The sequence below is a fragment of the Sardina pilchardus genome, chromosome 24 (genome assembly GCF_963854185.1).
Source record: "Sardina pilchardus chromosome 24, fSarPil1.1, whole genome shotgun sequence".
Classification (NCBI taxonomy): domain Eukaryota; kingdom Metazoa; phylum Chordata; class Actinopteri; order Clupeiformes; family Clupeidae; genus Sardina; species Sardina pilchardus.
The window spans coordinates 21,177,722-21,192,666 of NC_085017.1; the positions used below are offsets into that span (position 1 = coordinate 21,177,722).

Here is a 14,945-nt window from a genome sequence, read left to right on the forward strand (position 1 = left end):
GGGAGAGGAGGGGGAGGAGGGAGACTCCGCCGGCGTCACCGACGTCCCCGTCGCCACCACCACCACCGCCACCTCCACCGTCTCCACCACCACCTCCACCACCACCTCCACCCCCGCCGACAGCGTCGCTCCCGCTGCCTTCGCCTCCGCCGGCTGCCAGGCTGCTCCCAGCCTCACCCCTGCCCCTGCCCCTGCCCCTGCCCCTGTCCCCACCGTTGCTCCTGCCCCAGCCAGCCCTGGGTCCTGCTCTATCCCCAGCCCCTACTCCGCGCCGGTGGACCCCATCACTGCCGTGGGGGCGCGGGCGCGGGCGAGCCCCATGCGTGGCTCCCGGAGGGGCTACTTGCTGGAGGGGGTCAGGGGCGGCGGTGGCGGTAGGGGCGGCGGTGGCGGTAGGGGTGGCGGCGGCGGTGTGGAGGAGTTAGGGGGGCCGCCGGCCGGCGGCGGGCGGAACTCTCCGGACTGGCTGTACGAGTCGTACTACCGCATGAGCCAGCAGCACCCGCTCATCGTGTTCCTGCTCCTCATCGTCATGGGAGCGTGTGTGGCGTTCATCGCCGTCTTCTTCGCCTCCGGACTGGTGAGAGACTTCTTCCCAATTCTTTTCCTTTTCTTTTTTTTGTTACCTCTCACATTCATTTCATTCTCTTGCCCTCCCCCTCCCTCCCTCCCTCCCTCCCTCCTTCCATCTCTCTATCTCAGCTGCTTTTCTTGTTCTCTCACATCAGTTGTTTAGATTTCTCTCTCTCTCTCTCTCTCTCAGATTTTTCTCTCTCTCTCTCTCGCTTTCCTCTCTTGTTGCTGTTGGAGAACTTGACTATTTGTGGCTGGCTGTGCTGTGCTGTGCTGTGCTGTGTTGTGTGGAGCTTGACAGACTTAGACTGCCACCCCCACTGTTATTGATAGAGCACACAATGAGCCATAGGATACTGTGCTGCATGCTTCCAAGACTGGGCGTATTGTTATTGTTTTCAGAGGATGTGGTCGAAAGTGTGCAACCCGCTTATCAGGGAAACAGCAGTGCTCTTACAATAGAACGAGCCAATACACCAGAAAATGTCAAGCCACGTTAACTTTTTTTTTTTAATCTCAGTTTTGTCATCTGAGTCTGCTATGTAGTGTGTTTTAATAAGTGTGTGTGTGTTAGTGAGAGAGAGAGAGAGAGAGAGAGAGGGAGGGAGAGAGAGAGAGAGAGAGAATGTGTTTCAGTTTAATTTGTATGTTTCAACCTCTTTCCTATATATGAAAAAAGACAGGAAGTTTCCCGTTTTCCTTTCGGAAAAAAAACAGCTTATCTTGTTTCTTCAGGGGAACCTGATTGTAATGATCAGTCTGTGCCTGTGCCGCTGTCTTTGGCCACGGCACGATATCGATTCCCTCTGCTGCATGCAGTTGAATAAGGCGATAACAAGGCAGAAAATATGCTGGGGGGTAATTGGATGGCAGATGAGGGAGACAGGAACTATTGCTCTTTGGCTCGTGGGGGAGTTTACTGAAAATCCATGCGGGAAGCGTGGTTCACATTACGACCAAAAAGTGCCTCATCAATCATTCTGCCCCCCTGTCATATTGCTTGGTATCACTGCTTTTTCACCGAAGTCAATGTTTTTTTTTTTAGAAGGCACATTTCGATCTGATTCTATGCAGCCTATAACGGCATGAGCCAACCAAAGTACAGTATGTCAAACAAGCCAACAAAATGAGTAGATTAATGATCTTAATGATCAAATCAGCTTAATCCAAGTCCTGTCACTTTGTCAATTTTTGAGTATAGATTGTATAGTTTGAATATAAAATGTATTCCTAGTTCATAAAGGGTTCCCTCTGAGAGTAATGATGCGGTAAGAAGGTAAAGATTTTATGTTTCACCTAGTTAGACCTCTGAATGACTTTATAATGAGAACAACACTCTACCACCCTTCTTAGAAATAGCTCACCACGCTTCCTCACAAGAAACTGGCCAAAGACCAGCTATTTTTCTCTGAAACAGTGCCTGTAGACACAATACACACATGCATGCACACTTATGTAACAGCCCTCAACTTCTCCATGCACTATTAGTATCAACACACACACACAGAGACACACACACACACACACACACACAAACAAACAAACAGAAAAGCATAACCATAATTGCACCTAGTATTTACTGAAATACAGACAAATTAACACCACTCTCTTTGCCTCTCTCTAGTCTAATTGTCTCTTTCTCTCTCTCAGTTCAATTCAATTCAATTCAAAGGTGCTTTATTGGCATGACAAATAAGATATTCATGTTGCCAAAGCAGTCATACAAATGTATATCATAGTGTAACAATAACACAGAAACATAATAATACATACATCTCTCTCTCTCTCTCTCTCTCTCTCACACACACACACTCACACACACACACACACACACACACACACACACACACACACACACACACACACACACACACACACACACACACAGACTGTGTTGTGAAATGCTATCCATTTGGCTCTCACACTCGCGCCCCCAAAGCCCACCAGAGGAGCGCTGTCTTTTGTTAAGAGTTCAGGACCCCTGTCAGACTCCCAAGGTGGCGCAAGAGATGGTGATAGTGCATGAGAGAACACGACAGTGAAGCAGATTGGGAGACTGACAAGTGTGTGTGTGTGTGTGTGTGTGAGAAAGAAGAAGAGTATGTTTACATAGGAGTCTATAGCGGGCTCATGTCGTTGATTGTTAATATGTCTGTTTCTGAGAGTGTATGTGAGTGTGTGTGTGTGTGTGTGTGTGTGTGTGTGTGTCTGTCTGGATGTGATTGTGTGTGTAAAGGGAGACTGAATGGAGAGCGTGCTCTGCAGAAATGTGATAATGGCTCTGGGACGAGCTGGAGTGGAGACGAGTGGAGTGGGTGCAGTCTGATCAATGAGTCTACCCGCTCTACCCGCTCTACCCCCTCTACCCGCCCACCCGCCCGCCCGTCTGTCTGGCGATGGAGCGGTGGGGGGTAGCCTTACTTACGCTCACAGCTGGGACCGCAGCGCACCATAGAGCTCGACATACTCCTTTTACAATTACAACACCTCAGGAAGCACTACCCACCCCCCCCCCCCCACACACCCCCCCACCCCACCCCATCTCTTCAATATTTCCTTAACGTTAGCCGAGAGAGAGAGAGAGAGAGAGAGAGAGAGAGAGAGAGAGAGAGAGAGAGAGAGAGAGAGAGAGAGAGAGTTATGGCTCAATTTCTCACCTGTGTTTAAACTGCCTTAGAGCTCTGGAGCCTTTGTGTTAAAGTTATAAGACGGGCCGGGCTGAGCCCTGCTGACGAGATGCAAAAAAAAACATGCTGCTGGAGTCATTAAGCGCTGCGTGTTTTAGGGCTTCTCTGGCTGCCGATCTGCACCGCGTAATGAGGCGCGAAGCCACTCAGCGTCTCCGAGAACAGCGCTGACTAGGAGCGAGACCGCACAGAGGCGGCTGTTTCTTGCGGAGTCTGCCACAGTATAAGCGGACCGCTACTGGTTCTGGAACGGGCCCAGCGCCGCCGATCTGGCGCCGGAGGAGGAACAGTAGCGCCGGCCCGACCCTGATCCGGACTCAGCTGCTGCCCGAAGCTGCTTGGATCATCAGGCGGGCCAGAGCCCTGTTACGAGAGGCTCATTAGTGCAACAGCTGCGGTGGTTTGATGGGGCCAAGGTGGTCCGCTCCCTTCCTCCCTTCAATGCGAAATCTTCTGGATTGAGCCCCAAACCTGAAAGAGACGCACACACACACAAAAAAAACCTTTTGGCATTTACAGCAGAGAGGCACAGGTGTGCGCTTACTTCCTTAGCAACAGCAGGGGGTAATTTGTGGCTCTGCTATGTTGCCAAAACAAACAAAAATAAATCAAACACAGTTGATTGACAGATAGACTTCTGTTTCATATGGACGACTGGTTTCCTGATAAACTCTGAAATTCTCCATATGAGATTTCTCCTGATTTTTTGCTGCGGGGTTAATTGAGGGCAAGCATCATCGCCCGCGGGGACCGACGTGTTTATCCAAGTGTTAGAGTTATTTGTCCACAAATATTCAACAGTTTCCACAAACTTGAACGCTGCACACGTTGGGGGAAATATGTAGTGTATTGCTGGTCATATACAGTATAATCCAACATGTGTTGAACACAGCGCTTTTGCCATATTTGTCTCAGTGGAACTAAAAGCAATTAGCTGCACATTACATTAGAAATGTTATCAACTTCAACCAGCTTAAAAAATATGTTTTGTTTGTATGGTTAATTGATGATAAGGATGATGGTGGGATTGTAACCTTGAGCAGAACATGGACACGACAGTACTTATAGTATGTTTATTTTTCAGTTGTCTTTGACAGGCATTACACAGCTAAAACATAGTTGTTACACCCCCCTATAAATATGGCCCTTTTAGGGGTGAACAACAAGCCACCACTGACCCCAAATCCTAATAAACAAGAATGCCTTCTTAAAATAACCCAACCAGTGGGATTTATTAACATTTAGACATACAATCACAAGACACTAAATAACAACATAGCTAAAGTCCAAATCAAGGTAACAAGACAAAATCCCAGATGAGAGGCAACGAGACAGTCAGCAGTCCCCACACAAAAAGCCTCTCCTGAGGAACTGGATCCTGGAGCCTTTAACTCCCAGTCAATCACCAGGTCAGGTGCTGCCAATTAAGGTCGTTGCCCGCATGCACCTGAGCAGAGATAGGAACGGAAGAGGAACAGGGACAAACGGCACTAGGAACACACAATACAAGAAACACATACAGTCGTAACACCCCCACCCTTAAAACAATGAATAAATACTTTGTCATGCACACAATTACAGAACATTAATTTCATATCTCTTCTGTGCAATATGTAAAACAAAAATGACAAAAACACCATCACTATTTATTCATTGCAGTCTTCACCATAATTTAACAATTTCATAATGGGTGTACTCAAGACTGTATGGTTAAAAATTACACTCAACTGATCAGAGCATGACTGTTACATTTAAAGACAGGAAAACCAAAAGAAAAGCCTCACGCTTCTTTACTAAGGGACACAGTATCTTACCTCACTCCCGAAAAAGAAAAAAGCGTGAGTCTTCCGGGTCCACTTCTTAACTCTGCACTAACTAAACCTGAGCTACAAAAGTGCAGAAAACATGCCACCACAACCAGTATGAAAGACAAACAAATTTCACAATTGCAAAAACTAGACAGGCTATATACATACACATGATCATACACAGACCAAAACTCAGTCCTCCAAACAAAACCCAACCACAACGTGTGGCCAAGTGGACTAATGGCGATAACAAACAGTCTGACATTGATCACTAAAGCATAATAGCCATACAAAGGAGACTAACCCCCAGCAAAGAATTTGCAATAAAAAGCAACATAATTTGGGACTGCTGCTGACAAAAGGCATTAATTTAGGGTCAAGGTGGTTCAAGCAAGATCTTACAACAAAATGGGCCAATTAGTGTGCTGCTACTAGATTTAAACTGAGCAGCCGAACACGTAGCCATACAAGTGGGTGCCACTCCCACTAGACAAAATGGCTACCTACCATGAGGTGAACAGAATTGAACAGGTTCAAACAAAACAAAGTTTACTGCATTCTAATCAACATACACAGCAACACAGGTGACCATGACAAAAGTGGACTGCAAGTCACAATCAAAAAGGGTCAACAAGTAGACCAACTACAATTGTTGCCACTGCAACACACAGACCCAACAAAATGACTTGCCATTTCCACAACAAAATGGACACCATGTGGTCTTCAACCACATCGACAGCCACTGTAATGGTGCATAGAATCAGTAACATGACTGGACACAAATTGGGAAGCCACACCCACTGCACAAAGATCCACCGATCTGTGGAGTGACTATCATATCCCAAACGAAGGGTTCACAAAAAACAAATTAGCTGTGACTAGACAGAAACACAGTAACACACAAGTGACCTAACCAAAAGTGGACTGAAACTACCACGACACAAAATGGGTCACAGTGTAGTCAACCGCCACACACAAATGTTGCCAACTCACACCTGAGCTGCAACCAACAAGTGACCCAACAAATGTGGAGTTCAGCTACCACAAGGTCACTAGTTACTGCACACTAAAGTCTATCACAGCTACACAAACTTAAGGACATTACCTCACCTCATGGATGGTTCAGCTCCCGGACGAGCCCCCATTTGTTACACCCCCCTATAAATATGGCCCTTTTAGGGGTGAACAACAAGCCACCACTGACCCCAAATCCTAATAAACAAGAATGCCTTCTTAAAATAACCCAACCAGTGGGATTTATTAACATTTAGACATACAATCACAAGACACTAAATAACAACATAGCTAAAGTCCAAATCAAGGTAACAAGACAAAATCCCAGATGAGAGGCAACGAGACAGTCAGCAGTCCCCACACAAAAAGCCTCTCCTGAGGAACTGGATCCTGGAGCCTTTAACTCCCAGTCAATCACCAGGTCAGGTGCTGCCAATTAAGGTCGTTGCCCGCATGCACCTGAGCAGAGATAGGAACGGAAGAGGAACAGGGACAAACGGCACTAGGAACACACAATACAAGAAACACATACAGTCGTAACATAGTCGATTAGGTTTGAATTTGCTTTTCATTTGACCAGTTCTGAGTGAATGCAGTCAATAAAGCTTTTCAAGAGGCAGGTACCCAAAAATAAATATCTGTCCTTTGTAAAGTGTGGATAATGGATAGAAGGCTGTGTACAGGTGTTCAGACAATTTCAGGGACATTTTACCATTGACTTGAGTATTCTCAATAGCCTGACTGAAGCGGATAGTTATTTTTGTACTCTATATAAAAGCACCGACGGTAGACATAACCGGTCTTTTTAGTTTGAAGTCACGTCTTTTTTGTCTCATAATCTAATCGAGGTTGCGACGTCTAAGGAAATACATAGCCTATCATGCAACTGGTTGGATAATGTAGGCCTGAGACGCTTGCAACCTACCATGAAGATGGCCAACTGTTAGCTCCAACAGATGTTTCCATTGAAGGCATTTGGTGTCACTATACTGGTGTCACCCCCGCCCGTCTACCCCGGAACCCGAAAAAAAAGATGATGTCGCAAACATTCTTTGAATTCCTTTCTCCAGGACCAGCAGCTGTAGCATGGAGTAAATTAGTGACAATGAGCTGCGCGGTCATCGCCGGGATCCGCTTGTCAAGGAGCACAAAAGCGCACGGATAAAGCAGGGGCGGCCTAGCGGCCAGCTCGGATAACAAGCGGCTCAGCCGCGACAGGATGCGTCGCGCTTTGTATCGACCAGAACGTGCTTTTCAAAATGGATTTAGAGTGGACTCAAAGGCTCAGCCGGTCACCCCGCGCGTCTCTTTGCCGTGGCCGATAGCGGCGGAGTGAATGGAGCCCTGTGATAAGGGCCCAAGCTCATCACGATTCACACACACCACGCGTCGCCTAGCCCCCCTGGAGAGAAGGGGGCCACGGGTTCGGATGTTAGTGCAGAGAGCAGTAGAAAGAGCTCCGTTGTTTTAATGCTGATCAGACAATAAGTGACTCATACCCGGTCAGCCTAACTCATTGATTAACACCTTAATGTATTCATGCCTGCAAATGAAAAAAGGCCTGGATTGCAGACAGACAATCATAACCACTTTCGTGGAACTACGTATAACTTAATTTTTGTGTGCTTTCTCCATTAACGTGTGTTGGTGTGTGTATGTGTGTGTTTACACACTGTCATGTGCCTCTGAGTGAGTGAGTGAGTGAGTGAGTGAGTGTGTGTGTGTGTGTGTGTGTGTGGAGTGGGGGGGGGGGGGGGGGGGTTGTGTATTTGAAACTTAATTTAAATTCTATCAGAGTACCTCTGTGCATGCGGCTATAGTGCTCTTTGGCCGACTCTTTGGCAGGTGGTGACTCACAATAGTGATGGCGTTTATTTCCAATACGGCACACTCTTGCCCACGGCCTAATTCATTAATAAACCACCACGAGAGAGTTTTGGTGTTAGTCTATCCATCTATTAATATCCACCCCCGTTTCCTGTTTCATTCTGAAAATGGTTCAAAGTATTATTGCCTGAGTCCCGGAGCAGCCAAGATGCAGTTATCAGAGAAATCAGCAGTACTATTCATATAATTACTGAGACTAAAGTGTATTTTTCTTTTATTTAGTTTAATGGAAAATCTTTCAGAAAAGTTTGCAGTGCCTAATATATTTTTCCAGAGGTCTTTTTTGTCTGATATGGGTAAAAGGGTCCTTACGTGGACTGAACCTGAATTCCAACATTGTTGCGCTCTCTCTCTCTCTCTCTCTCTCTCTCTCTCTCAGTCTATCTCTCTCTATATGTCTATCAAATTCAAATTCAAATTCAAAGGAGCTTTATAGCATGACTGTTTGGGTACAATGTTGCCAAAGCTAGTGTTACAGATAACACAGTCTATCTATCTCTGTCTATATCTCTCACTCTCTCTCTCACTCTCTCTCTCTCTCTCTCTCTCTATCTCTCTCTCTCTCTCTGTCTATCTCTCTGTCTATCTATCTCTATATGTCTATCAAATTCAAATTCAGCTTTATAGCATGACTGTTTGGGTACAATGTTGCCAAAGCTAGTGTTACAGATAACACAGTCTATCTATCTCTGTCTATATCTCTCACTCTCTCTCACTCTCTCTCTCACTCTCTCTCTCTGTCTATCTCTCTGTATATCTATCTCTATATGTCTATCAAATTCAAATTCAGCTTTATAGCATGACTGTTTGGGTACAATGTTGCCAAAGCTAGTGTTACAGATAACACAGTCTATCTATCTCTGTCTCTCTCTCTCTCACCTTCTCCTCTGTAGGACATGCAGGACCACGTGGCCTTCATCATCACAGTGCCCACCACGCTGGCCATCTTCCTGACCATCTTTGTCCTCGTCTGCATCGAGTCGGTCTTCAAGAAGCTCCTGCGCCTCTTCTCCCTGCTCATCTGGGGCTGCCTCGTCGCCATGGGTTACCTCTTCATGTTCTTTGGCGGGATCATCTGTCCTTGGGACCAGGTGAGGGGCGGGCGGGGGCGGGGAGGGGAGGGAACACACACCTGGGGCCTCGTGCTCTGGTTCCGACGAGGCCGAACTCGTTGATGAATGGGCTCCTTTGGGCTTGCTTGGATTTTTTTGTTTTTCTTTGAAAAAGAGAGAACTTTTTTGCTAAGTGGTATGTGCTTTTCCTTGATTTCTTTGAACTTGTTTCTCCCATGAGTCTGTTTGTCTCCTCCTACAGTTTCCTGCCCTTCCCTCTCTCTTCTCTTTTCTCTCTCTCTCTGTCGCTCTCTTTTTCTTTCTTGCTCTGAGTGTTTACTTGTGCTGAACTTGCCTTTCTATTGTTTCCTTTCTCCTCCGCGGCTGACCATTCTTTCTCGTCCATATCTCAGTTCGCTTCCTTTTTGTTTTCAACCCCTGCAACGTCTCCAACCCCCTCGTGTGTCTTGCTGGTGGCCGCGAGCAACTGTATGTCTCACGCTGAGCCAGTGAATGCTCCATCACCCCCCAGTTTTAGGCCACGGGGAGCCAAGACACATGCTGGGGCTCCTCTCTGTGTCTCCCACGTTCATCCACTACAATCTCTGGTGCTCTGACTGCAGAAGCAGGAGCTTATTCACTGGTGATTAGAGTATAGACCCTATGAGGACCTCCTGCCTGGCCAGGCTGGAGGCACTCTTTAGTTGAGGCGCAGACGTGATGTCCTGCGATGATGCTCATATCTATGGTCCAAGCCTCTCTGTTGGAGTCTCTATCACACACCATTGACTGCATTTTTTGTCACCAAGTGTGCTATTTGCTTCTGAATCATGTGTTCTTTTTCTTTCTTTCCTTTGCTCTGTCTGCTGTTTTTATAGCATTATTATTTTATGTGTCTCTCTATTTACCCCCCCTTAATATCTCTCTGTAGCAAAGATGGTTGCTATGAAAGGGCAGATGGCAGAATTGGGCCACTGTACAATGTTATTGTGAATATTTTCAATTCATGATACAGCAAGTATTGCAATTCCATCCTGTGATACATTGTGATTTCTCCCATATATATTATACCATGTATTACTATAGACGGGGAGTCTAAAACCATCTTGGTGCAATGAAATTTGTTTTTGAGTCTGACCTCCTTTCCAATTTCCACTAATGCAAGGGAAAAACACGGTCCTGTGCTATCGTGTAGACATCTGAAAGACTGCTATTACAGTAGATGATACTAAATAAAAAGAAAAGATTGCAATAATTAATGCCGCTGTATCACAGTAATATTGTAGGCTACTGAAAAATATCACAACTCTACAGTATCAATTTTTCTTCCACCTCTAAAGGCTGGTTTCCTTCTTTTTTTTTTATCTCTGTACATACATTGTTTTAGTCCAGCAGTGCCACGCTAGCTTAGCGTAGCACAGTGGATGAAATCTCTCGTTGCCGGATAGCATGTCTTGAGTAGAAGCCAGCAAACAACAACAGGAACAACAAAAATCCTAATTGCTTCTTGATTAAGATGAAACGATCTCCTAGATAGGTATCGACTTGGGACTATATCGGGGCGAAACACAGGTGAAGCCCTGCTACTTGGGCGCAGAGATATCACGCAACAGGTGAGTCCTTTGTCTCACATGCTGCAACTATGCTAAGCTAAGATAGCGGTGGCACTGCCGGACTTAAGACAATGCTTGCACAGAGACAAAAACGCTTTTGCTCACTTATCTAACTCAAGGGGAAATGGTGAATAACCCAATTTCATAAGACGGTGGCGTGTTCCATTCAGCTAAAAGCAATCTTTAATGTAAATCTCTATTGGAAAAAAAAGCTTTTAGCCTAAGACGAGGCTTAATTGATGTATGAGAAACTGGCTGTACGTGTCAATGGCCCATTCTCAACCTCTCTCCTCGATCCTCGATGCTCGGTCCTCCAGGCTCGTTCCCACTGATCTATAACTAACACTGGATAGACTATCCCATTGTTGCTGCCCCATCATTCTTTATCTAGATCAGTGGGAACGAGGACCGAGGAAGGAGGGGAGGATATATAAAAAGACGAATAAGAGGCACCCAATGTCTCTGCCAGTTGAGCTCCCATGCCTGGCTGCTGTTCCCATCATTGTTACACCGCTCCAGTCCACCGAGCCTCCACTGCGCTCCTTTCACCTCCTGTTCACAGCGTCCAGGCTAAGGTCCAGAGTGAGCTCTGGAGACCTGCCTTTGTACAGGATTGAAAAAAAAGAGGAAAAACCTAAACCACAGACAGGCCCACACAACAAATACAAAAGAGCATGAAATTGCTGTACAATTAAAAAAACGCATTCAAACAAAATCGAGGTCGGTGCCCTTCGGATACCGCGGTGCAAAGCTTCTGGGCTGAATGGTGCAGCTGGCCACAGAATATAACAAAATACTGGAGATGGAAAAGGAAGAGAAAAAGAAGGAAAAAGAAAAGAAAAGCAGAGAAAAAAAAATATCTTTACTCACAGGCTACTCTAGCGCCCATGGTCTATCTGGCCTTGGCGGGCTCGGATTCAGCCGGAGAGGGTGCGGATTCAGCCGGAAAGATTTCGCCGGATTAGAGGAATGGAGCGCCGCTGTCTGTGAATCATCAAAGTGGCTCTTGCGCGCCCCCGGCCAGTCGAGCGGAGAACGAGAGTGGAGTGGTGCTGGAGTAAAATAGGAATGAGACCGGCCAGAACCAAGGGGGGGACAGATGTGCCGCTAGCACAGACGCTGGCTGTGGCTCAAGGGCCGCACTGCATTGTGTGCATTATTGATCAGCTAATGCTTCTCATGAATACAATTATGAACAGCCAGCTGTTGCAGGCCCATCATAAATATTGGAATGTGGCAAGCCAACTGAGAGCCAAGTAACAGAGGACTTCCGCAGAGTGTTTGGACACTTAAGACACAATGGCACATTTTGGCTTATAAGTAGCCTATATGTTAAAGAATTGCGTCAGCATCGAGGTAATTTATTCACTTACTAGGACATTTTATACATGAGAGCTTTAATTTGAATATTGTCCCTGCTCAATTTGTCTCTGCTAGGAAGTCCAGGGAGTGATTTAGGGTAATAGAGATTTGAAATGTCACTGCTTTTTGTCTGTGTAATGCATTTTACGCTTGTGTAGCTTCCATTTCTGCCTGTGAGATAAACTTGCATGGAGTGAAAATGCAAAAATTCATCTAAGGAACTGGCAATTACAGTTTGTTTAAGTCTAATGTGGATTTGCCTTCTTTCTCTGTAGGACTGTTTTGTATTCATTTTTTTTCTACTGGTAATGGAATAGGTCAAGAATGCACACGAAGAGGCTGGTACTATTTTTTGTTTTATTATCTGACACCCACTCATCGCATCTAATTTTACCCTCTATTTCTCTCATCATTGTTTTCTCCACAGTTCTGTAGGGCTTGGCCAATCTTCGTCATCCTTTTCTATTATCCTTTTCGTGTGCCTGAGCGAGCGAAATTCAACACCAGTAATTCTCAGTGGAAAGCACAAGGTTCTTGATATGAGTTTTGGCTAGTGCACTCATATTGCCCTGTGCCACAGAGTGAACAAGTGTCTGGAACTCAGTGGCGGTGTGAGCCCTGCTCTCTGTTCTCAGAAGCATTGCCAATGAACTCAGCGCTTGTTGTGGATATTCGCTCTACTGTTCCAGTGTGCTCTAGTAGAATAATCTAAGGGGCTGTTGTTCATGCCAAGTGGTATTTCTACTAATATCAGCCCTAATGTCCGTCTCGAGCCTCTGGAATGTGAGACATAAACCTAGCCTCAGGGGTGCTATAGGTGGGGCCTATATAATAATTAGTAATGTTTTGTAGTTTGTGAACTACGCTGTTGCAATTTGATTTAAAAAATCACGTTTGTGTAATTTTCCAACAACTGTAGTGCATGATGGGTAGGCCTACGATATATGGAGGCTTCTTGAACGTCATCATCCAATTGCGACTACTCAGACGATGTACGATGTAGAGAAAATTGTGAATGTGCTTTCTTGCTCATTTCTTTCATTCTCACACTTAAAATAACGCGAAGAACGCATAATCTATTTATAGTTTTTATTCCAATTGTGCATTAAAACCTTCAGAAATGATCGCTCAAACATGCAAGGATGATACTTTTTGGATCCTCTACAGCAGCTTTAACTTGAACGTCAGTCCACTACACACTAAAGCATCTAACTGGGAACGAATCATGAGCGTACAGAAGAGACAGAGAGATATAGAGGCAGATTCCAGCTAGCTTGTCATTGTTGACAACTCCCGTGTAAAGGTCAAGAGAAAGGAAAAGATGAAGGCCACAAAGACAAGGGGAGGCTAGAGGAGGTGGCAGATTTATCAGGTTCCCAGCGCCTCGCCATTTATAAGCTCAGGTTGGTGAGAGGACTCGTGTACATTGGCTGCACTCACTGTGATTTGTAACATGGCCAAGAATATAAAAGCTATCCTTCTTCCCAACTGGAGTATCAAATTGGTGAATTTTCACTGATTAGCCAGGCTGTATTAGTCTGGATGCCAGCCCAACTTAGCCCCCCCACCCACAACATTTGAGATTGGGAAGTTCGGTCTGGACTCGTTCCGATGTGGAGCAACAATGTCCGAACCAGAGCTGTTTGGACATGTTATTCCCTCGTTTGTTTGAAATCTCTGGTTGGTCACCTGTTTACTCAAGGGGTGTGCGACACTGTTCCCCAGCTGTTTATAGCATGTTTGTAGCATTGGTATGAACAGAATTATTTCATCAGTTTCATCTTTCATCAGTTTTTCCACATAGCCTACCCTGCTACGTATTTCGTTGTCTTTTAGATTTCTAACTTACCTCTGGAATTGACTGTGGGCGGGACTATTGAGCTCTATGGAGCAGTATCGGACTCATATTCTGACTAGAATTTGAGTATGGCGACATCAGTCATACTCAACGTCACAGGTCCAACAGCTTTTTCAAAAAATGTTTAATAGTGCAACCAGCCGGTTTTTGCAACATGTCAACATCACCTCCGTTTTAGTGAAACTTAAAGGGATAATCCGGAGTGAAATGCACTTTAGATCAATTTTTCGGACTATTGGGAGTACATACGTTGAGTTGACACCAAAATCATGTCATTCGGATGTATTTTGAGAAAGTTCGAGCTCACCGTTTTTAGCCAAAACTCGTTAGCCTGGAGGTGACTCGGGCATGTCATTTCGCCGCTACAAAACGCTATTTTTATACCTCTTCTACTGTTCCAAACAACACTACACTTACGTGGTAGTGAGTAGAGGGTCCCTAAAGCCAAACCGAAGTATCCCCACGTCTTTATGTGGTCGGATAGAGAGTCCAGAATGAATTTAATCGAGTCAGTACCTTTCCGGAAATGTCGCTGTTGCAGCTAGCAACGTTTTCACAACACTTTACTAACATTTCCGGAAAGGTACGGACTCGATTAAATTCATTCTGGACTCTCTATCCGACCACATAAAGACGTGCGGATACTTCGGTTTGGCTTTAGGGAACCTCTACTCACTACCACGTAAGTGTAGTGTTGTTTGGAACAGTAGAAGAGGTATAAAAATAGCGTTTTGTAGCGGCGAAAGGACACGCCCCGGTCACTTCCAGGCTAACGAGTTTTGGCTAAAAACGGTGAGCGCGAACTTTCTCAAAATACATCCGAATGACATGATTTTGGTGTCAACTCAACGTATGTACTCCCAATAGTCCGAAAAATTGATCTAAAGTGCATTTCACTCCGGATTATCCCTTTAACTCAGTTAGAGTAACGCAAAATTGCTTAACTTTTAACAGAGTTGACTCAACTTGATTGCTCTACACTACTCAATGTTGGTACCGGGATTTCATTTTCCACTGCAACAAAGTACCCTCTTAAGCTAGCCGATTGCCGTAACAACACGGAAGAAAACAACTGTAATGTCATTAACGTC

At 45.4% G+C, this 14,945-nt stretch overlaps 1 protein-coding gene across 2 annotated transcripts in view; it reads left to right on the forward strand.

Moving 5' to 3' along the window:
- Window positions 1–420: 420 nt before the first annotated feature.
- adcy2b (adenylate cyclase 2b (brain)) overlaps window positions 421–14,945 on the forward strand; it is a 63,444-nt gene continuing 48,919 nt past the window's right edge. For both annotated transcript variants that reach the window (XM_062529669.1, XM_062529670.1), the window contains exons 1-2: window positions 421–580; window positions 8,863–9,060. In XM_062529669.1, the coding sequence (XP_062385653.1) occupies window positions 488–580; window positions 8,863–9,060 (291 nt within the window). In that variant the 5' untranslated portion in view covers window positions 421–487. The remainder of the gene's footprint in view (window positions 581–8,862; window positions 9,061–14,945) is intronic.